Source organism: Eschrichtius robustus, chromosome 14 (genome assembly GCF_028021215.1).
Source record: "Eschrichtius robustus isolate mEscRob2 chromosome 14, mEscRob2.pri, whole genome shotgun sequence".
NCBI classification, from domain to species: Eukaryota; Metazoa; Chordata; class Mammalia; order Artiodactyla; family Eschrichtiidae; genus Eschrichtius; species Eschrichtius robustus.
The window spans coordinates 27,534,402-27,557,025 of record NC_090837.1 but is presented as its reverse complement, the minus strand read 5'-3'; the positions used below and the strand labels follow the sequence as shown (position 1 = coordinate 27,557,025).

General features: G+C 59.2%; 3 protein-coding genes across 4 annotated transcripts in view; all 3 read left to right on the top strand.

The window, feature by feature from the left end:
- CLTCL1 (clathrin heavy chain like 1) overlaps positions 1-785 on the top strand; it is a 33,868-nt gene extending 33,083 nt beyond the window's left edge. The window contains exon 3 of the mRNA XM_068563234.1: positions 292-785. Coding sequence (XP_068419335.1) covers positions 292-512 — 221 coding nt within the window. The 3' untranslated portion in view covers positions 513-785. The remainder of the gene's footprint in view (positions 1-291) is intronic.
- A 416-nt stretch (positions 786-1,201) lies between these two features.
- Positions 1,202-4,035, top strand: SLC25A1 (solute carrier family 25 member 1). Of its 2 annotated transcripts, XM_068563232.1 has the most exons (9): positions 1,202-1,344; positions 1,595-1,702; positions 1,771-1,870; positions 1,953-2,091; positions 2,470-2,554; positions 2,698-2,802; positions 2,881-2,996; positions 3,073-3,146; positions 3,362-4,035. In XM_068563232.1, the coding sequence occupies exons 1-9, from the start codon at positions 1,260-1,262 to the stop codon at positions 3,474-3,476; spliced, it is 927 nt and encodes a 308-aa protein (XP_068419333.1). In that variant the 5' UTR covers positions 1,202-1,259; the 3' UTR covers positions 3,477-4,035. The 2 variants fall into 2 exon arrangements, with proteins under 2 accessions (XP_068419333.1, XP_068419334.1); XM_068563233.1 differs by lacking the exon at positions 3,073-3,146 and having other exon boundaries at positions 1,204-1,344.
- A 14,764-nt stretch (positions 4,036-18,799) lies between these two features.
- Positions 18,800-20,289, top strand: GSC2 (goosecoid homeobox 2). The gene is made up of 3 exons (XM_068562440.1): positions 18,800-19,139; positions 19,241-19,494; positions 20,013-20,289. The coding sequence occupies exons 1-3, from the start codon at positions 18,800-18,802 to the stop codon at positions 20,115-20,117; spliced, it is 699 nt and encodes a 232-aa protein (XP_068418541.1). The 3' UTR covers positions 20,118-20,289.
- Positions 20,290-22,624: the final 2,335 nt, after the last annotated feature.

Genomic DNA, 22,624 nt, shown 5'->3' with positions numbered 1-22,624 from the left:
GAGCCTCAGGCCTCCCACACCTGTGTCCTCCATACTCAGGCCCACCCAGCATTAATGGCAGTCTGTTTCTTAATATTTTGATGGGCATGCATGGACGCAGCCCACTGAGCTAAGTAGGTGTCTGTGTGGGGACTACGTTACAGCCTGGCCAGCCCTCCAGGGGCCCCACAACAGCAACTCCCACCATCCCTGAAGCCTCTGTGTGGTCTGGGCTGGCCTGAACCCTGCTCCTTGGACCCCTGGCCACTCGGGGGCAGCAGGAGTCCTCACCCTGGGCCTCTCCTTCCGCAGGCCGCCGCTACGCTGACAGCAGGCCCGCTGCAGGCCCGGCCTGCCGGATTCCCCGCCGGCTCCCTTGTGCAGCTTCCGCGGGGAGGGCCCGGGTGCAGCACCCTCTACGGGTCACTAACCTCCCCAAGGAGCGCGTCACCCCAGAAGCGCAGAGAACCCACGGGAGGCGGGACGCCTGGACGTCATTTATTTTGCTGGAGCCCAGTGATGGCAGCCTCTGAGCCACCCGGAGCCTGGGGCGGCCACTGACTGCCCGAGGCGGCCACTGACTGCCCGAGGCAACTGGCTGCGGCCGCCGCGCGGGAGGTGGACTCCGACCTCCGGGCCCTCTGGCTGGAGCCTGCACTCTTGGGGAGTCGAGCGCAAGTACTCCCAGGCGCAGGGGAACGGCGCCCTGTCCACTCCGCGCTGGCAGAGCTGCCCCCACCCCCCGGGTCACTTCGCGGACCCGCTGAACAGAACGTGTAACTCGCACATTAAATGAAAGTGTTTATCCGGGCCGAGCTTCCCCGCCGGTGCTGGCGTGGGCGGGAGGGGCCAGAAGAGCTGCGGGGCCTCTTGTGGGGGGGGGGAGGGCGATGAGCAGAGCTTGTCACGGGTCTTCTCCCCACCCTGTGCGCCGCCCGGAGCCCGGAATCCCGCGGTGGCCTCGCGGCGCGTTGGGTGAGGGGCGGCCCCGCCCTCCCGGTAGGGAGGGGGCGGCCCCACGCTCCCCGGGGGCGGGGCTCCTGGGGCGGTGCCTAGTCGGGCCCGCGCGGCCATTGGCTGGGCCGCCGGCCCACCCGGCCTTAGTTTCCCGCGGGCTCCGGGCGGCCCGGGGGCGGGGCCGGGCTCGGACTACGCAGGGCGGAGCCCCGGAGCGACGGGGCCGCCCCGCCCCGACCCATAACCGGCGCCGCCGCCGCCGCCACGACCGAGCGCAGGAGCTCGGACCCGAGGCCGCCGCCGGGCCCCCCACCCCGCCCGCCATGGCCGCGCCCCGCGCTCTGGCGGCCGGCGCACCCGCGCCTGGGAAGGCCTCGCTCACGCACCCGGGGAAGGCGATCCTGGCAGGTGGGGCACGCGCACACGGACCCCGACCCCGCCGCGTTTCTGGGTGGGCCCGGGACACCGGCTCTGCCGCGCTTCCGGGCGGACCCGGGCCCCTCCGCGTGTCCCCGCGGGCGCCCCGCTAGGACCGCGGGAGGGGCGTGGGCCCGGCTCCCGGGCGGCGGGCAAAGTCCGGGCGGGGGCGGGGGAGGGGCACGCCGGCAGGGAGGGGGAGGGGTCTCAGCTCGGTCCGGGTCTCGGTCCTTCCCCGCAGGCGGCCTGGCGGGTGGCATTGAAATCTGCATCACCTTCCCCACCGAGTACGTGAAGACGCAGCTACAGCTGGACGAGCGCTCGCACCCGCCGCGCTACCGGGGCATCGGTGAGTGGGGGCGGCTGGCGGGGGCGGGCAGGCCGGCGGGTGGGGTCGTTGACCGCCCCCTCCCCCAGGGGACTGCGTGCGGCAGACGGTCCGCAACCATGGCGTCCTGGGCCTGTACCGCGGCCTCAGCTCCCTGCTCTACGGTTCCATTCCGAAGGCGGCCGTCAGGTGAGGCGGGCTCGGGGCCCGGCCGCGGGAGGGAGTCCCGGCCCCGCGGCGGCCCCTCTCATGCCTCGGCCTCCCACCCCAGGTTCGGGATGTTCGAGTTTCTCAGCAACCACATGCGGGACGCCCAGGGACGGCTGGACAGCACGCGCGGGCTGCTGTGCGGCCTGGGCGCTGGTGTGGCCGAGGCCGTGGTGGTCGTGTGCCCCATGGAGACTATCAAGGTGGGCAGGTCTCGGTAGGGGACAGGCGTGAGAGAGTGCTGGGGTGGCCGGGGTAGTGGTTTTGTGCCCGGTGGAGAGCATCAAGGTGGGCAGGGGTCTGCCTGGGGAGCCTGGAGCAGGAGGCCCGCTGGAAGAGCCTTCTGTGGACTGGACTCTATTCTGGAAGCAGTGGGAAGACAAGGTCTTAAAAAACTTAGGAGCACAAACCATAAGGTAACACGTGTTTGCTGCCTAAGTTGTGGGAAAAACCAGCAGACATGACGGCGGAGGCTCTTCGGTAAGGCGGCCCTCTTGCTTCTGGGGCCACGTGTCTCAGAGGCCAGGTGTGCCCTTGCCCTGACCCTTGGGAGCCAGCGCCTTTGCTTCCCTCTTTCTCAGGTGAAGTTCATCCATGACCAGACCTCCCCCAGCCCCAAATACAGAGGATTCTTCCATGGGGTCAGGGAGATCGTGCGGGAACAAGGTGAGCCACTCAGCCTTCCCCTCAGGTGGGGTTAGGGACCTGGGTCCGGCTGGAAAGGGCTGGCACCTCCCCTTCCTGCCTTGGCGCTCCTGCGGGCTGGGTCCTGGAGGCGTCAGTGTGACCGCAGTGCCTGCCTGCCCCAGGGCTGAAGGGGACGTACCAGGGCCTCACGGCCACTGTGCTGAAGCAGGGATCCAACCAGGCCATTCGCTTCTTCGTCATGACCTCCTTGCGCAACTGGTACCGAGGTGCGTCTGTGCCCCAAGACCCTACCTTCAGGCCTGGTCCTCCGTCCCCTTCTGACCGCAGCCCTCACGCCCATCCAGGGGACAACCCCAACAAGCCCATGAACCCTCTTATCACTGGTGTATTTGGAGCCATCGCGGGCGCAGCCAGTGTCTTCGGGAACACTCCTCTGGACGTGATCAAGACTCGGATGCAGGTGGGGGTGGGACGGGGGCGGGGCCGGGAAGGGGTGGGACTGGCTGCTGAATCCCGCAGCTGCTGGTGTTCTGCAGGGCCTGGAGGCGCACAAGTACCACAACACATGGGACTGTGGCCTGCAGATTCTGAGGAACGAGGGGCCCAAGGCGTAAGTGGGGAAGGGGCAGGGCTGCTGTCCCCACCCCAGGCCCCCGCCTTCCACCTGGGCCACACCCCACCTCCTGTCCACCCACCTCAGGCCCTCCCCTTGTCCTGTCCCCAAGGAGTCTGCTCTTTCTGCTCTTGCTCCTCCCTCCGATCTCTGGACCTACCCGCACTTTCCAGACACGCTGGCTTCATCTCCTCTTCACCCTCCCTGCTCAGGTTCTACAAGGGCACCATCCCCCGCCTGGGCCGGGTGTGCCTGGACGTGGCCATCGTGTTCGTCATCTATGACGAGGTGGTGAAGCTGCTCAACAAAGTGTGGAAGACGGACTGAAGCCTGGGGTCTGCGCATGGGCTGCCCCCAGCGCCCCCTTCTCACAATTCCAGTGCAGTCGTGCCAAAAGGCCCCCTTCCCCTGTCCCTCACAGTCCATGGCCCAGGGCTGTCCCCTGTGGCCGTCAAGTCCATGTGTCCCCTGTGGTCTGTATGACACCACCATGGTGTCCATGTGTCCAGCTGAGACCGGGTGTTCCTCTGGCCTGTGAATCTGTGCCCACTTGTCCACGTGCTTACTCGTGTGCCTGTGTTTCATGTTTCGTGTCCTGTGACCCACTTTCCAGGGTGCCCGTGTGGCCTGGGTCATGGCCCTGTAGCCATGGCCTGGTCCCAGCCCGGTGCCTTCCACCCTGGGCAGCAGGGGCATCACCCCGGCCTACCACAGCTGCCTCCGGGCCTCAGCCTGGCCTCACTGCATTCCAGGGGCTGCGTACCCCCCCGATTCTCCCACCACTGGCCTTAACCAGCCCTTGGGCCCTCCCTCCGCCCAGGACAGGGTGGCACCTGCCACTCTCAGGACCACCCTTCCAAGGCAGAATAAACTGGATCCTGTTGCAGCCTCCTGTCCCTGTGTCAACCCATCTGTGGGTGGGCAGTGGTGGCCACGCCTCTGCCAAGGGCAGGCCCACTCCTCACCCGAGGACACTGTTGGGGCCAGGCAGGCTGGTGGGCAAGTGAGCTGTGGCCACAGTGTTAGCCCCTTGGGAGGCCTGGCACCAGGCCAAGGAACATCTGGCCTCCATCCAGGCCTTGCCTGTGGCCTGGGGGCAAGATCCTGCGGGGTCACCTGGCAGGCAACATTGAGTGGGCAGAGGAGAGCTGCCCCACGCTGGTGGCTGCGCCTGGAGACAGTGCTCTCGGGCTCTTGTCTGTCCTGCAGCCTGTGTCCCAGCCCAGCTTACCCCCTCATGGTTTCCCTGTGGTGGCCTGCTCGAGGGGCACTGCAGACCCCTACACAGAGGCTGCAGGAGGGACACAGGCCTGAAGTGTGTGGGCAGGCAGCATGGATGCCAATTGGGATGACCAATTTTTGGTCCCCTGAGACTCTGAGCAGGAGGTCCTTTCCTAATCCTTCACTTAGGCTGGGAGGTAGCAGCCCTGGGGCAGGAAGGGGTGGGCACTTAGAGCCCTCACCCCACAGTTCTGAACCTCAGGAAGGTGTCCCTCTTGCTGAAGACCCCCTATCCCGGGGCCCAGGCACAGCTGGGAGCCCAGCCCAGCATGGGGGCCAAAGAACCCTGAACTGGAGGGCCCCAGTGGCCCAGATCTGGCTGGGAACCACCACCCACAGGTCAGGTGGAGGAGGTGTGAACAGGATGGGATAAGCCAGTGCCCCAGGCTGTGAGGGGGCGAAGGACCTTCCTGTCCAAGGGACTCCACGGCAAAAGCCACACAAAGGGCTTAGCTCAGACTGGGAAATAACCTGCCCGCAGGAGACTCCCAGCAAGCAGGTCCCATTCCTGGAGCTGCTCTTCTCGGAGTGAGTCCCCCACCCCAGCAACCTCACACAGCACCTGGTGTCTGGGGCAGATCTGGGGGCCAAGGGTGGGCTTGAGGGTGCAAGGGACTGTGGTGCAAGGACCAGGCTGTGTGCCCTCAGTGCTCACAGGAGATGCAGGAGAAAGGGCCCAGCAGCAAAGCTTGCCTGTTCACAGGCTGAGGCAAGCCACCTAATTTTCATTTCCCAACCTGTGAAATGAGGTGACACAAGAACCCACTCCAGCGGGCTATGAGGATGGAATGATGTAATGTCTGTAAGGCACTTAGAACAATGCTTTGCACAGAGTGAACCCTCGCGGGAGACTGCTGGCAGTGACCCAGGGTCCCAGGTAGTTCCTAGAGCAGGCAGAGCCCAGGAGCTGGGCCCTGAGGGGACTCAGTGTCCTGGAATTCTGACCTCTAGGAATGGCGTCTGCTTACTGACTGCACCCTGAGTCCTGTCCCCATCCCCTTTCACGAGGAGGAAGGGGACAGGCTACACTGAACTGAAAGAAGGGCATGGGGACCTGTACCCAGGAGGGGCAGGGACCCCTCTCTTGTGCCACACAGCACAAGGTGGACAGCAGGTAGCCCAGCCAGAAAAGTTGGTTGAGCTGGGCCTGTGAGCCTGGAGAAGCCACCAGCCCCAGTGGACCACTGGTCCCCCACCCTGGCCCCGCCCGTTCACACGTAGCTGGAATAAGTCGGCAGCCTCAGTTCCTGGAACTGAGACCTGAGGGGGAGGGGGGAGGGGTGGGGTCTCTGAGCTGAGAGAAGACCAGCAAGGCTGGAGGGAAGTGAGCAGGTGGAGAGTGGCTAGAGAGGCAGGCAGATACCTGGAGGGAGCCCAGCTGCATTTAACCAAGATCTTGAAGGCTGCAGGGAGGAGGCCGATGGCAGGGGACCTTGCCTTTGCAGCATTGGGGCAAAGGGGCAGAATGACGTGGGCAGATCTTTGAGCAGTAGGGAGGCAAAAGAATCAACTTCCAGTGTGATCCCCCACCAACCTGGACACACAGGCCAGGGCCAGGGAGAGCCCCAGGAGGTGACTGGGTCTGCATATCAGAAGAGAGATGTGATGTGAGCTGAGTGTGGAGACTCCAGGCCACCATATGCTGCCCACAGCCAGAGCCTCTGTGCCCAGCTGGAAGCCACTCAGCCTCAGGCAGCCTTCACCATCTGGCATCATCTTGAGCCTGGGATCATCACAAAATGTGCCCTGGACAATGGCCTGAGACACAGGCCAAGGGAGCACAGGGTGAGGTGGTGGCCACTCCTGGGACAGGGCTTGGCCAACCTCCAGCCCCATCGCAGAGGCCCTCAGGCAGCTGCCCTCCAGGGCCCCCCGCCCCCACTTCCTTGAGGCCTCTCCTCACCCACTATTGCACAGGAGTCCTCTGGCTTTTCCATGTCCTTGTGTAGGTGATGAATGGCAATCAGAGCTTAGTACACACACACAAAGAGTCACTCCTGACAAATGGGTCTCTCTCCTTTTAGCCAACAAAGAGAAATCTGTTTTTCGGGTTGTGCCCTCAGCCTTCACAGCGAACAAAATCTGAGCTGAGGATGCCAGAGTATTTTCCTCGCTGACATTCTACTTCCTACGTGTTCTCAGATTCCCTGGACCAGGATCCTTTGTATAAGGCACAGAATCGGGGGGGTCTGAGGATCTCCTGCCTCCTTAAGATCTGGCAACAGAGCCAAGGAGAGAGATGCAGGCACAGCGGAGAACTAGCCAAAAAGGACAATGGGAGGACCACAGAGAACACCTAGGATCGTGGACAAACGTAGCCTAGGCCAACAGAGTGGGTGACCCATGGAAAACATGGTGGTCCCTGGTGTGGCCTTGTAGCTCCCCTCGTCCCACGCCCATCTGGCGAATATCCCTAAGAGTAACCTCCCCTCTGCTCAGATTGGTCTAGGCCCTGACCCCTGACCCTCCCCAACTGTTGTCTGTTGCTGAAGACACCCTATCCCGGGGCCCAGGCACCCTCCCCAACTTTTGTTTCCTCGGCCTGGCCAGCCACTCCCACTTATTCCTCCATTGGCTGGGCCTGGCCCGGTGGCCCCACTTGGCCACAGGACTGTCATCTCCCGAGTGACCTCCAGGGATGGGCCATCCCAGCGCCCCTGCTCAGCAGCCGGCAGTGGCCTGTCGCCCAACCCCACGCTGAAAAGCGGTCTAGGGCTCAAGCTCTCGGGCCAACAGGCCTGTCTGCCCCTGGCGGCCCTCCAGGCTGACCGCACCCTGGAGCCCCGCCTCTAGCCCACTATCCTCGCGGGCCGGGGGACCCCACCCGACCCAGGGCTGTGATCGGGGAGGTAACGAAACCTCCGCGACCGGGGCCGGGGCGCGGGGAGAGGCTGTGCCCGCGTGCCGTCAGCTAAAGGCCGCAGACCTTCAGGGCGACTCAGCTCCCAGCCTCGGAGATCCGGAGACACTCAGGAAGCTTTCCGGACCCGCTCGTGAGGAAAGAACCGAACTCGCCGGGGCGGGAACCCGCGACGCCGGCAGGGACCTCGAGGCCTCGCCGCACAGAGAGAGCAGCCGAGGCTGGTATGAGTGGCGCCGCTCACGCCCGGAATTCGTGCGGCGCGCGCTGATGGCGTCACTGCGCGCCCGGCCGGCGCAGGCCCGCGCATGCGCTCGGCCCGCAATCGGAAGGCCCCTACTGCTCACTGCCGCCAGACCCAGGTCCGACCTCGTCTGCAGCCTCCAACAGTCAGCACTCGGCCGGCGCAGCCACCATCGCCCACCCTCCCCAACGTCCAACGCCCACGCTGGACGCTGCTACGGGCGTTCCTGACGCGCCTGCCTGAGGCTCACCCCTGTGTCTTCCTCCCCGTGCAGCTTTTTGCTCCAAGGTCTCCAGTCTCAGCCACGGGAAAGGAGATAGGGTCGCGGGATGGGACCAGTAGGTCCACCAGCCTCTCCACTGATGGCGCCGCCCAGTCCTGCCTGCCTGGCCATCTCCAACCCAGCCACCTGTTTCCAGCCGTGGGCTCAAGTAAGGCACGGTGGCCATGGCACATCCCCATGGAAGAGGAGGCCAGGGCAGCCATATGGTGCAGGCACATCCCTCTAAGTCCCCCACTTCCGGAGCCTGTCATTACCAACCCAGGAGGAGGAGTGGGGCCTGGGGCATGTCCCTCCAGAAGGCAGCAGTAAACACAGGTGGCACCCCTGGTCAGTGGGCCTCCTGCCAGGACCTTTCCTCCTCTCAGTCAGCCCCACTTCTCAGATGGGAAAACCCAGGCAGAGACAGAGGAACTCTCTGGGATCTATGGAGGCCCAGGTCTGCACAGTCCTCACCCTGCCCCACCTAATGAGGGACCTGAAAATAAGCGGTTGAGGAGGCCGCAGGTGGCATTAATTCAGCTGGCTCAGGGGTCCACACCCTGGGATGGGATTCCAAGGGAGAGATGGAGGGTCTGCAAGCAGTGGCTCCTCCCTGGCCTTGGACAGCATCCCCTTGGTCTGCGACCTGCTTCCTGGCCTTGTGGGATGGGGAGGGGTGTGTGCCTTGCTTTGGAACCCGAGCTCAGTGGGGAGGCCGGCACCAAGTCCACAAGGGGTGAACGGAGCCAGACGTGGAGTGTGGAGGGGAACAGGATGGGGAGGAGCCGGCCAGGAGAAGGGAAGGGGTCCCTGAGGACAGGCAGGGGCTGTGCCCTGACCTCCCGCAGAGGCTGGCAGAGGTGGAGGCTGCAGCCAAGACCCAGGCTCCACTCACACCTGCTGGGCCAGGTGCATGCGTAACCCGTTGGCCTGATGGACCGAGGGGTTCATCCCTTCCTCTGGTTCTCGGGGCCGGGCTTGGCCCAGTCACCGCTGGGGAAACCGAGACCAGCCCGGGGCCTGGACTGCAGAGGTCCCGCGGTCGCTCCACCGAGGGGTCCACTGCGCGCGCGTCCCGCTGACAATTGAGCGGCCAAAGCAGATTAACCCTCGTGCTAATCCCCGCTAATGGTTTCAGAATCCCCGGCGCCCAGCGGCTAAGCCGGCCTTTCTCCGCGGCGCAGCCGGCCCTCCCCGGCGGCCTCAGCCCGCGGCCGCGCGATGCTATCTCGGCCCCGCCGCGCTAATCCCCGCGCTCTCTTTCTTCCCAGGCCCGCTCGAGATCGGCCGATTGGCGCTTGATTACGGCTGCTATCGAGGGCCTCTTTGTGCTGAGGGCCCTAAATCCCCTAATTCCGTGATAAAGGAGGCATTAGCGGGCGTTTGCTGCTGAGAAAGGCACCGGCATGAAAGAAAGCAATCAGGGGAACCCTGATGGCCTCGCCTGTCCCGCCAGGGAGGGGGCGGGAAAGGGAGCCCGGGTGGGAGCTGCGGGGATAGGGAGGGTGGGGGCCGCTTCCCACATCCATCCCGAGTCCGCCTTCCCCAGCCCCGAGCTGCGCCCAGGACCCCTCCTCGCCCCCACCCTGGCTGCCCAGGAACCACGCTCCCCGCCTCCCCTCTGGCCTCACCTCCGCACTTGCTGGGACCTAACCCCCAAACCGGCCCTGGACCTTGCTGGGCCTACCTTGCGCTCCGGCCTCTGACTGTCCAAAGCCCGTGGTTCCTCAGGACTTACCTGCAGATCCATTCCCTTGGCCCCTGATGCTCCTCTGGCCCCTCCTCACCCCCCGGAGCCCCTGCCCCCCATCTGCCCCTGTCTCTTGGCACTGACCAGCTTTGACCAGTCCTGGAAGCAGCTGGGTCTGCTCTTTAGTCCGGGAAACAGAAGGGAGGGCAGCCGGGAGCGACTGGGATTGTGGAGGGAGCGTGTGCAGGGGGAGGGGGCCTGAGACCCCTGGCAGCGGGCAGGTGGGGTGCGCAGGGAAGGCCCCTCTGCAGAAGCCACGCTGAACCCCAGGATGGGGCTGAGAGCACTGGGTTGGCTGCGAGCTGGGCGCAGTGGCGGAGCTGACCCAGAGCCTGGGCAGCTGGAGGAAGGAGGCAGAGGCCAGCTGGGGCAGGTGGACAGAGGTGTCAGAGTCCAGGGGCTGGGGGAGCACGGAGATGAGGCGGCTGATCCTCTTATCCTGAGCGTTTGGAGCAGGGGAGCGCCGTGATTGGATCTGTATGCAGAGCGCACCTGAGCCACCACAGCAGGCTCACTTTGGGGAGGGTCTCAGGCCAGGAGAGTAGCCGGGAGTAGGTAGAAAGGCCGTTGTGGGGGCCCAGGTGGCCGGCATCTGCATTGGCATTGAGGCGTGTGGCGGAACTGGGGGTGGCAGTAGGGGAGTGTCCAGCACTGCATGCAGTTTGAGGCTTGGGCAGCTCTGAGGGCAGGTGGGTGTCATGGAGGCACATGGGTGGCTGGGCCACTTACCTGGGTGGGCAGGTGTGCATTCACCACGGTGAACAGAAGTCTAGGTGTTGTTTATCTAGGTGGCGAGGTGAAAAGGCAGGCCGTTTACCAAGGAGGACCAGTGTGTGGGTGTGGACCAGCGGATGGTGTCGTGGACCCCTTCAGTGGTCAGCTCACCCATCCTGCTCCTCTTGAGTGTTAGCGAGCAATGGTGCACAGCTGCCTCCACCTTGGAATGTTGCCCTGGGTGATGGAGCCACCTACACAGCAGACAAGGACTGACCGGCATAGGGACTAAAAGGCTGGTCCCTGCTTCCTCGAGACAGTTGAAATCTGAAGCAGCCTGTGTCTGCCCCAGTGCTTCCCTGGGTGGTTCCACGGACCCAGATGCCTTGTCGCTTAACACTCCACCCCTCACCCAGCTCTGTCCTGCTTCCAGCGTGACCACCCGTGTCACCCTGTTCATCAGTTTCCCAGGAGGCAGGACTCTCAGTGTGCAACTGGGATGGTTAGTCCCCCTATGCTTCTGTTGTGTCCCCCCAAAAAGAGATGTTGAAGTCCTAAGTGTTGGTACATGTGTTGACCCTCCTTCTAGTTTCTACCTGTTCATATCCAGTGTTTTCAGTTTTTTAAAAAATATATTGTTCAGAGTTTATCATTGTTATCCATAGGAGGATTAGTCCAAAGCAAGTGACTCTACCGTTAAGAGAAGTGTAACTCTGCTCACTCATTTTAAATATCTTTTGAGGCTTATCTAAATTACTAGATACTGTTTTTTTAATTTGTTTGTTTGTTTGTTTTGGCCATGCTGCGTGGCACGTGGGATCTTAGTTCCCCGACCAGGGATTGAACTGTGCTACGCATAATAATGGTCCCCTCGAAGATGTCTACATCCTGAGCCCCAGAATCTGTGAATATGTTACCTTACATGGCAAAAGAGACTTTGCAATTGTGATTAAGTTTATCATCTTGAGATAAGGAGATTATTTCTGGTGGGTCCAATGTAATCATGAGGGCCCTTAAAAGTGGAAGAGGGGGCAGAAGAGGTCAAAATGATGCAATGGTCAGAAAGACTTGACCCACTGTTGCCGTCTTTGAAGATGGAGGAACAGGCTATGACCCTTGAGGAACTGGGAAAAGCAAAGGGATGGGTTTTCCTTCATCTATGAAAAAAATAACCTTTGCTGCATCTATGAAAGACCTACATCTATCATCATACTTAGTGCTTAAGGACTGAGTTGTTTCTCTCTAAGACTGGAAGCAAGGCAAAGATGTTTGATTTCTCAATTTTTATTCAACGTTCTACTGGAGGTCTAGACATTTCAATAACACGAGAAAAAGAAATGAAAGCCTGGAAATTCCCTGGCGGTCCAGTGCTTAGGACTCAGCACTTTCACTGCCGGGGCCCAGGTTCAATCCCTGGTCGGGGAACTAAGATCCTGCAAGCCATGCTGTGCCGAAAAAAAGAAAGGAAGAAAGGAATGGAAGCCATAAAGATTGTAGATGAAGAAGTAACACTAGCAGATAATATGTTCATGTGATATCATCGTTTACATAGAAAGCCTTAAAGTATATACAAAATAAAATTGAGGTCTATAAATTAATACATGAAATCAGCAAGGTTGGATTGTATTTCCCCCCCAAAAATATGTTCTACAAAGGGCCAATAGGCACATGAAAAGATGCTCAACATAACTAGTCACTAGGGAAATGTAAATCAAAACCGTAAGCTACCAGGAAGTTCCCTGGTGGCCTAATGGTTAGGATTCAGCGCTTTCACTGCAGAAGCCTGGGTTTGATCCCTGGTTGGGGAACCATCCCGCGTGCTGCCAAAATACCAAACAAAACGAAAACATAAGCTGCCACTTCACGTCCATTAGGATGACTACAAATTTTTTTTAAAAAAAGGGAAAATAACAAATGGTGGTGAAGATGTGGAGAGATTGGAATTCTTGTGCTTTGCTGGTGGGAATGTAAGATGGTACTGCCGCTATGGAAAACAGTTTGGCAGTTTCTCAAAAGTTAAACATACAATTATCATGCGATCCAGCAATTCCATTCCTAAGTATCTACCCTAAATAAGTGAAAGCAGGGACTCGAGCAGATACTTGTACACCCATGTTCACAGCAGCACTATGCACAATAGTCAGAAGGTAGGAACAACCCGAATGTCCACTGACGGATGAATGGATTTTAAACTGTGATGTATACATGCAATGGTACTCAGCCATAACCCCTGGTTGTCAGGGGCTGAGGGTAGGAGGAAATGGGGAGCTAGCATTTAATGGGTACAGGGTTTCTGTTTGGGATGATGGGAAAGTTCTTGAAATGATAGTGATGATGATTTACAACATTGTGAATGTACACTTAAACATGGTTAAAACGGTAAATTCTATGCTATGTATTTTTTACCACATTAAAAAACAAAATAATAGAAGAGCAAAAGACTGAAATCACCAGACCCAAAGGAGTGTCACGATCCCTTGCTCAATTTCCAGCCAGTTCTCAGATGCAGACCTCGTCTGCTGAAGTCTCCTCCTGTGAGGAAGGATCCGGCAACACTGTGGAGAGTGTTTGTAGGCTTGATGCCCCTAATCCTCTGCAAAGGTACGTTATGTCCCTTTCCTCAGGTAATTTTATGCTGGAGAAGAGGAAAACCCAGGCCATCTCAGAGCCGTTGGATACAGGCTCCATGTTAACACTGATCCCTGGGACCCAGTGTGCTGTCATGGCCTCTCCATTGGATTGGGAGTATAGAGAGGGCAGGCGATAAATGGAGTACTGACCCAACTCCATCTCACAGGGGACCCCGGGGGGCTCCTAACCTACCCGCTGGCTATTCTCCAGTTTCTGAAGGCATAATTGGAATAGACATATGTAACATTTGGCAGAACTTCCGCAGTGGTTTCTGATCTTTAGAGTAAGACCTATTTTGTAAGTGAGAGCTCCTGAACTGCCCCCTACCAAGATGAAAAACAATGCTTCCTCTTAGGAAGAATAGCAGAGTCGAATGTCATGGCTAAAGACTTAAAGGATGCAGGTGGTGGTATCTAGCAAACCCATGATTTAGTTCATTAGTCTAGCTCCTGAAAAAACCAGATGGATTGCACAACACTTCTTTGTAATAAAACACTCAACAAACTTGAAATAGAAGGGAACTTCTGGGTTTCCCTGGTGGTGCAGTGGTTAAGAATCCGCCTGCCAATGCAGGGGACACGGGTTCGAGCCCTGGTCTGGGAAGATCCTACATGCCGCGGAGCAACTAAGCCTGTGAGCCACAACTACTGAGCCTGCGCGTCTGGAGCCTGTGCTCCGCAACGGGAGAGGCCGCGACAGTGATAGGCCTGCGCACCGCGATGAAGAGTGGCCCCCGCTCGCCGCAACTGGAGAAAGCCCTCACACGGAAACGAAGACCCAACACAGCCATAAATAAATAAATAAATAAATTTATTTAAAAAAAAAAAAGAAATGTTATTCTACATTATAAAAAAAAAAAAAAGAAGAAGGGAACTTCCTCCACCTGATAAAGGGCATCTATTAAAAAAATCCACAGCTAACATGATACATTATGATGAAGACTGAATCCTTTCCCTCTAAGAGCAGGAACAACATGAGAGTGCCCACTCTCACCACTGCTGTTCGGTGATTTATTGGAGGTTCTAGCCAGGGAACTTCTTAGGAAAATGAAGCAGAAGGCACCAGTGTTGTAAAGGAAAAAGTAAAGATCTCTGTTCACAAATGACATTACCCTGTATATAGAAAACCTTTAGAATCCACAAAAAATTTTAGAATTAATAAACAAATCCAGCAGGTTGCAAGATACAAGATCAGTGTACAGAATCAATTGTATTTCTATACACTTGCAGTGAGCAATCTGAAAATGAAATTAAGAAAACCATTCCATTTATAATAGCATCAAAAGGAACAAAATACCGAAGAATAAATTAAAGAAGTAAAAAATGTATACTCTGAAAATTACAAACATTACTGAAAGAAATTATAGATGATCTCAATAAATGGAAGACATCCTATGTTCATGGATTGGAAGAGTTAATGTTGTTAACATGGCAGGGCTCCCCAAATGGATCTACAGATGCAATGTAATCTCTATCAAAATTCCACCTGGTCTCTTCGAATAAACTGATAAGCTGGTCCTAAAATTCACATGAAAGTTTGTGGGAACCATAATAGCCAAATCAATGTTGAAAAAAAGAACAAAGTTGGAGAGCTCACACTTCCCAATCTCAAAACTGACTGCAAAGCTACAGTAATCAAGACAGTAAGGATAAATGTATAGATCGATGGAGCAGAATTCAGAATCCAGGAGTAAGTCCTCACATTTATGGTCAATTGATTTGCAACTGGGGGATGGGGAACAATTCAAGGAGGGAAAGAATAATCTTTTCAACAGATGGGACTGGGACAACTGGATATCCAAATGCAGAAGAATGACATTGGATCCTCACCTAACATCATACATAAAAGTTAACTCAAAATGGATCAATGTAAGAGCTAAAACTAGAAAACTTATAGTTTATAAAACTGTAAAACATCAGGGTTAATCTTCATGATCTTGGATTTGGCAATGTCTTCTTAGAAATGACACCAGAAGTATAAGCAAACAAAGAAAACAATTCAACTTATTCAAAATCTTAAAATCTTGTGCTTCAAAAGACACCATCAAGAAAGTGAGAAACCGGACTTCCCTGGTGGCACAGTGGTTAAGAATCGGCTTGCCAATGCAGGCGACGCGGGTTCGAGCCCTGGTCTGGGAAGATCCCACATGCCGCGGAGCAACGAAGCCCGTGCGCCACAACTACTGAGCCTGCGCTCTAGAGCCCGCGTGCCACAACCACTGAAGCCTGCGTGCCTAGAGCCCGTGCTCTGCAACAAAGAGAAGCCACCACAACAAGAAGCCCGCACACCGCAACGAAGACCCAATGGAGCCAAAAATAAATAAATTAATTAATTTTTTAAAAAAGTGAGAGACCACCTACAGAATCGGAGAAAATATTTGTACATTATATATCTGATAAGGAGAGGGGGATGGTGCCAGGTTACAGCCTTGGGACCATGGCAGCCGCAGCCTGTCCCACTAGCCTTCCTCTCCCACTTACATCCAGAAAATGTGCCCAACCAGAATCCTGGGGAGGTTGACTTCAGTGCACTTAACGTGAGAGTGGGTGGGCTGAGGGCAGCAGGGCTGCAGGAAGTGCCCCAGCGGTGTGAGCTGGTGACTTGCAGCTGCCCCTTCCCTGGAGCATCACTGGTGGGAGCTGCCTTGCCCGGGAAGGCTGTGCACCCCGACCTCAATCAAGGGGGCCCCAGACCCCCTGGGCTAGAGTGGAACCAGCCTCCCCTCAGCACCCACCCCCACTCCCTCGGATGCTCCCCCACCACAAACACTGATTACATTGCCATCACTCCAATGTCGCCTTTTTCAAAGTGTCCAATACATGGAGTCACACAGTATGTAGCCTTTTGAAAGTTGTTCTTTACTAAATACGATGTGTGTGAGGTCCATCCGTGTTGTTGTGCGTGTCGCTGTCACTCTGGGCTTCTCCCTGGTGTGCGTGGACCCCGGACCCCGGCGTGTTCATCCATTCACCAGCTGATGAGCATCTGAGTTGTTTCCCAGCTTTGTTGATAATGACTAGAGCTGCTCTAAACATTCATGGGCAGCGTCTTGTGTGAGCATAAGTTTTCATTTCTCCAGGGTGAATCCCAGGGACAGAATTGCTGATACATGCGGTAGGTGTAAATCTAACTCTGGCTGCTTTGTTTTGAACATCTCTTTCTCCTTCCTCTGTAGGGAGCTAGAGGAAGCCAGGCAGCTCCTTCAACACCCCCGCTGGGCATCTCCGTAGCTACATCATCTGCCTCACCAGGTACATTTCCTATTTCCTGTTCTATGACAGGTGACAATATTGCTAAACTTCTTGCCACTCCACAACAAGGGTCTCCTTCCCTCCATCTTCCAGTACATTCTCCTCACCTTCCCTAAGACCCACCGTCAGTCTCAGCAGGGTCCTTCCCACTCCCCCCACCCCCCACTGCCTGGTCACAAAGCCAGTGCCCATGGTTTAGGGTTTGTACCTGCAGCATTGCATTCCAGTACCAGGACCTGTCTGGTTACCTAGAGCCCATGATAGCCACCTCACACTCAGTGCTGAGGACACCACAGTCACCTCCTATTGTTGCCTCTCGCCGTTCTCACTTTCCCTCTCCTGCGATTGCAGTCGATGGTGGCTGGGACAGAAGCCACCGGAAGGCTGACTGACTCACCCCTTGGCAGTGCTCCATACTGGCTGTTGGCTGGTCCTTCAGCTGGAGCTGCTAGTGGGAACTGCTCTCCATGTCCTCTCCTTGTGGCTGCAGGCGCCTCCTCGCAGCGTGGTGGCTGAGCTCGGAGAACAAGCATCCCAAGATGAGAGAGAGAAGCTGTGTCACCCAGCTGTAAGATCTGGCCTCAGAAATCACAGTGTCACTTCTGCTGCCTCCTAGTGGTTAGAAGCGAGTCACTAAGCCAGCCCACGTTCAAGGAGAGGGGATTAGATTTCACCTCCTGAAGGGAGGAGTGTCAAAGGATTTGCTGACGTCTTTGAAATGCATCACGGTGGGCCGCTTATCAAGGTGGACTGGTGGAGACATGGGGTGTATGCAGAGGTGGACAGGTGGAGAGATGGTGCATCTACCAAGGTGGATAGGTGGGTAGGCAACCCATTTATCAAGGTGGGGAATACCAAGCAAGGGATGGATTTTGAGATCTTGAGTCTGCCCCAGGCATGGTGACTGGGAGATGTTCATTGGTGGCTGAAATGGGACATGGAGCAGGTACTTAGGGAGATGAGAGCCTGGAGCAGAGGGAGAAGTCAGGCTGGACGTATCAGCTGGGAAGTCTTTGGCATAGAGGTGGTGTCTGAAGCTTCAGAAGTGGGGAGGGATAAAGGAACAGCCAGGGCCCAGCCTTTATGACCACTGACCCTGTAGCCCCCATCCTTGAGGAACTGACTTCGATGGGTAGTCGACCCCCAGGTGCCTCTCTGATCTAATGGTGAGCACATGGTTCTGCGAGGGAAGTTGGCTGGGAGAGGTTTCCAGGGTCACCCAAAGGGACCCGTGGGAAGAGATGGGAGCTCTGGGGCAGTGGCAGCCATCTTGCAACCATGAGGTGGCCCCCTCACAGAGGTGGTGGCTCCTTCACAGAGCTTCCAGATTAACAGATCCTGGGCAGCCGGTGTCAGGACTCTTATGACAGTTGAGTCAGCAGGTTCTGTCACTTGAAGTCCAGAGTCCTCACTGACACCAGAGTGGAGTCAGCAAGGGAGCCTGAGGAAGGGTGTGTGAGGTGGGAGGAGAAGCATGAGACCGTGTGTTGCCCCCCTAATGGTACCTGCCATTCATGGAGGCCCCTGCCCAGCGGGGTTCTAACCTCGCACACAGTAACTGGTTGAGCCCTCCAAGCACCTGAGAGTTAGGTCGCTATTATTATGCCAGTTTATAGATTGGGAAACTGAGGCACGGCGGAGGGTGGTGGTGGTGAAGGAACCTATCCCACAGCCAGGAAGTGACAGCTGGGGCAGAAGCCAGGCCGTCTGCTGCTCTGTCCTTTGAGCCACACAGTAACTTTTCAGAGGTCCAGAGAAGGCCTTCAGCAGAAGTCCTGGCCAGCTGTCCGACACTGCTTAGATGAGGATGAAACGGTCTTCCTGGAATTGGCAAAGTGCAGGTCACCGACAAAGTTGGGCAGAATGACCCGGAGGGCTGGTGTGGACGGAGCTGAGGAGTGGGGGTGTGGACACAGGAGTCAACTCCTGAGAAGAATGGCTGTGATGAGGGTGGGGAGGGGGTGGTAATGGTTTGGGGTGGATTCTGGGAAGTACCGGAAAGCAGATGATAAGTTTCCCCAGAGCACGTAAGTGGGGCCTCCGATGGGGCCCAGGAGAAAAGACAAAGAACTGGGGGCCCAGGGCAGTGGGGCTGCGGGTTTGGTGATGAGCAGAGATAGCTTCCCGCCCGCACCCCCGTTTCCTCCACGAGGTTGAGACCCGGGCTCCTAAGTATGCGGGGGAATTTGGGCCGAAGTGCGGTGGGACCGCGGGGTTGCCGAGGGTATTGGGCCCCATTTGAGGTTGAAGCTCAGGAGTTTGGGGGCCAGAAGACTGTGCAGTCTGGGGTGAGGGCGGTTCTCCAGACTTGCTCCTCCGCCTGGTAGGTCCCCGAAGGGGACAAGGAACCAGACCTGGCCGCGGTGGCTACAGGACCGGGGCACCCAGGAGTTGGGCCAGGAGGCGGCCCCGCGCCCAGGGGCTGCCGTGGTCCGGGCGTCCTCGAGGACTTGCCCCCGCCGCAGTGTTGGACCAGGGGCGGCGGGCAGTGGAGGCGGGCCGGCGGGCAGTGGAGGCGGCCCTGCGCGCGTCTGCCAGCCCTGCGAGTCGGGGGCATGGACTCGCGGCGCAGGGCTTCCTGCGACCGCTCCCGCCCGCCTCCGCCGCCGCCGGGGATTAGCACGCTCCTGGCCGCGCGGCGGGATTAACCCGCGTGGATGCGGCGCCCGGCTCGGGGATTACGGCGCGCCCCCCCGACGGATATATTCCCGCCGCGGCGGCGGCGGCGGCGGGCGGGAGGAATGGCGGCGGCGCGGGGCGCGGCGGGCTGCAGGGGTCCCGGGCGGCCCTGCCCCTTCTCCATCGAACACATCCTCTCCGGACTGCCCGAGAGCAGCCCCCCGGCCCGGGCCGCCCGCCCGCCGCCGCCCGCCGGCCGCCAGAGCCCCGCGGAGCCGGGGCAGCCTGAGGCGCCCGAGGCCGTGCCCTGCGCCTGCTGCTGCTGCTGCGGCCCCCGTGCGGCGCCCCGCGGGTCCCCGGAGCCGGCCGCCGGCCTGGGTGAGTGGGCGCGGGGCGCGGGAGCTGGGGGACCCGGGGCGGCGCGGGGGGGAGCGGAGCCCGGCCCCCAGCCCGCGCCTCACCGCGCCCTCGTCCCGCAGGCGCGCGGCTGCCGTGGCCGCTGAGGCTGGGGCCCGCGGCGCCCTTGCCCTTGGCCGCACCCACCGGGGGCTCCGGGGCGCCGCCCGACGCGGGCGGCCCTGGCCCACAGCGGCGCACGCGGCGCCACCGCACCATCTTCAGCGAGGAGCAGCTGCAGGCACTGGAAGCGCTCTTCGTGCAAAACCAGTACCCCGACGTGGGCACGCGCGAGCGCCTGGCCGGCCGCATTCGCTTGCGCGAGGAGCGCGTGGAGGTGGGTGCCTGCAGCCTTGGAAGAGCCGGTCCCGCGTGGCGGGCGGAGGCGCACAGGCCCCGGGAAAGCAGGGGCGCCGGGTGGGTCCCGGGCAGCGGCGCCTGGGGATGGCGCGGGAGGAAGGGCGCGGGCTGGAGCCGAGGTCGGGCTCGTTTTCTTTTCCTTAGTTTTAACCCCCCACCCCCCGCCCATGACAAATGAGGCGTGCGTTTCTGTACCGGAATTTGGGGAACTCGGAAGAGCGCGAAGCTGTTGAAGGGGCGTCCCGGGCGCCGCCGGACGGAGGCGGCGGTGGGAAGGGGCGGGCGGGGAGAACGCTCCCGGTGGGAAAGGGGTCCCGGTCCCGCGGCCCGAGCCCCGGTCTCCATCGGCAGTGGATGAGGGACGGTGGCGCAGCCGCTGCGCGGGGCCGGCCCCGCAGCCCACGTCCGTCCCGAAGCCCCGGCCGGTCCACTTGGGAACCGCGCGGGACGCGGGTCCGGGGCTGGGCCTGCCTGAGCGCCCCTCCTCCTCCTCAGGTCTGGTTCAAGAACCGCCGGGCCAAGTGGCGACACCAGAAGCGCGCATCGGCGTCCGCGAGGCTCCTGCCGGGAGCCAAGAAGCCCCCGAAGGAGAGCTGCTGACGGCTGCAGAGTTACTTCTGGGCTCGGTGGCACCCTCTGGGGCCGGCTCAGGGAGAGGACAGACCTACCCTAATAGGAGTTGGGAGAGGACGCCAGCCTCTAACCTGGTGTCTGCCCAGTTGCCTGCGTCCTGGAGCTCAACGCGGGAGCCCCTCTGCGTGTGTCCCCGCGCCACCCGCCCCGCGGAAGGAGAGCGCACCGATGCTCCGTGCTCCATGCGCCTTCCCTTCCAAGGGCGAGTGGGCAGGAAGGCCGGGGAGACTCGGGGGTGGGATGCGGGGCACAGAGCAGATCAACTTCCTCAACCCCCCACCACACCCCAGGAGGCACCAAGCCACCCCAGGACAGGAGCCACCCCTTGTCAACAGTGACACCCAGCGTCCTCCTCCCCACCCACTTCCTGCTGGCCTCAGTCATCTCAGCAGGGATGCAGCCCCCTTGACTGGCCTAGAACCCTCCAGAGGCTGGGCGGGTGGGGTCTCTGCGTCCTGGGGCTGGTGCCAGGGGCCTGGGCATCCTGACCCGCTGAATAAGAAGGCTGGGTGAGGTCATCTCCAGAAGTCCCGTTCCCGCTGCTCAATCTTGTGAGTCTTGTGTGGCTACTGAGAAATAAACAAGCTACTACAAGCTCTGAGAAAGCAGTCCAGACTTGAAGTCCTCCGTGGCTCCACTCCACACCCAGCCGGGACCTGCCCCTCCTCTCCTTCCCAGGGAGTGGGGGGACGGATTGTCACAGCCCGGTGAGTCCTCCGTCCCTGTGCCAGGGTGCGCCCAGCAGAGCAGACTGCCCCACAGATCGTGGCCCGGCACCCTGCACTGGCCTCTAGGAGCTGCTTCTTGGGTGGGGGTCCTTGGTTTCCTCGCTCTGGGGTTTCCATGCAGGAGTGTCTGCCTCCCTCACAGCAGCCAATCTCTGCCACCCTGTGGGGCGGGACCAGGTTCAATTGGGAGAATCCCCCCCTCCACTGCCTTGGAAAATGCTGTCCCCTCCATCATCCTGGCCCCAGCAAGAAGGACAGCATGAAAAGAAGGCCTCAGTTCCCCAAGTTGGCCTGTATGGTGGGTGCGAGGCACCTAACACCCCCCTCACCTGGCATGGGGACTTTGTTCTGCCTCGTCACAGGTCCTGGAGGGATGCGGGTGGGTATCTGGCACGAGACACAGTTCCTCCACAAAAGGTGCAGAAGCCAGGGCAGCTCCTGGGCAGAACTCTCTGAGGCAGGTCAGCTCAGAGAACACAGAGTGCGAGGGGTCCCTGGGCAGGACAGCAGCTCTCGCTCACCCTCCAGGATGCACACTTCCTGCTGTCACAGAGCCCGTTTTCCTGAATCCTGGCCGTATCCCTGGAGATGGCACAGCCTGCCTGTGGAGCTTCCCCACGGCTGGGACACCCTCATCCCCCTGGTCCCAGAAAGTTTGCCCTCGTTGGCTGAGTGGCTTTATGTCGTGGTGTGGGGCACCCGTGATCAGTGCTCTGCTTTCAAGGGACCAGTAGTTATGCTGCCCTCCTGGCTTTTCCCTCCTCTCCAGCTATCTTGGGCAGGCTCTCCCCGCAGCTGCCTGTAACACAGGTGTCCTTGGGCCAAGCCCAGACTCTCCCCTCTCATATCCATTCTCACCCTGGTTTATCTCATCCACCCTCAGGCTTGAGTCCCATCTCCGTCTCACATTTACATCCCAGCCCAGGCCTCTCCCCTGTGCTAGGCAGTTATGTCCAGCTGTCCCTTTGATGACTCCACCTGGAAGCCCAGGGCTCCTCTAGGTCACCTTGTCCATGGCAGGATCTTTCCCTGTGCCTCCCCAGCACGTGAGCCAGAGAGCTAGGGGCAGGCGCCCTGACCCCTCTTCTCCCTCACCCACCAAACCCAGGCCAATGGCAAGTCGATTTTACCTCCCCAAACAATCCCAGAATCTGCCTTCTCCCCAGCTTCGACTGCACCAGCCTGATGAAAATCGCTGCCATCTCTCACCTTGACCGTTGCAGCTGCCTCCAACTGGTCCACCTGTACCTACTCTAGTTCGTCTGTGATTCATTCTCCATAAAAGTCAGGGTGCAACTCTGAACATGCCTCTCCCTTGCCTACAGCACTCCCAGGGCTCCCACTGCTCCCAGAACAAAGACAAAACTCCTCGCTGTGACCCATGACCCATGACCCACGAGCCCCGTGCAGCCTGGCCCTGCCCCTCTGGCGTCAGCTCCCACCCCACTGCTCCTTTCACTTTGTGTATCCAAAGGTCTCCTCCCACTGGAACTTTGCACATGCTCTCCCCCTCCACCTGGTCAATGCCTGTTCATCCTTTGGATCTGCAACCACTTCCTTCCTGGGGAACTTTCCCTGACTGCCCCCTAGGTAGGCAGTCCCCTAGGTAGGCTACCACCTAGGTAGGAGGTCTGCTGGGTAGGATGCCCCCTAGGTAGGATGCCCCCTAGGTAAGATGCCACTTGGGTAGGATGCCCCCTAGGTAGGATTCTTTTTTTTTTGCACCTGCCCGCTGCTGTGTTATGC

Bases quoted from the DNA above. Each gene is read 5' to 3' on its own strand.
- SLC25A1 (XM_068563232.1), top strand. From the start codon at position 1,260: ATGGCCGCGCCCCGCGCTCTGGCGGCCGGCGCACCCGCGCCTGGGAAG. The intron at 2,092-2,469 runs GTGGGCAGGTCT...CCTCTTTCTCAG, and splicing joins GCCCCATGGAGACTATCAAG to GTGAAGTTCATCCATGACCA. The intron at 2,803-2,880 runs GTGCGTCTGTGC...ACGCCCATCCAG, and splicing joins CTTGCGCAACTGGTACCGAG to GGGACAACCCCAACAAGCCC.
- GSC2 (XM_068562440.1), top strand. From the start codon at position 18,800: ATGCGGCGCCCGGCTCGGGGATTACGGCGCGCCCCCCCGACGGATATA. The intron at 19,140-19,240 runs GTGAGTGGGCGC...CTCGTCCCGCAG, and splicing joins GGAGCCGGCCGCCGGCCTGG to GCGCGCGGCTGCCGTGGCCG. The intron at 19,495-20,012 runs GTGGGTGCCTGC...CCTCCTCCTCAG, and splicing joins TGCGCGAGGAGCGCGTGGAG to GTCTGGTTCAAGAACCGCCG.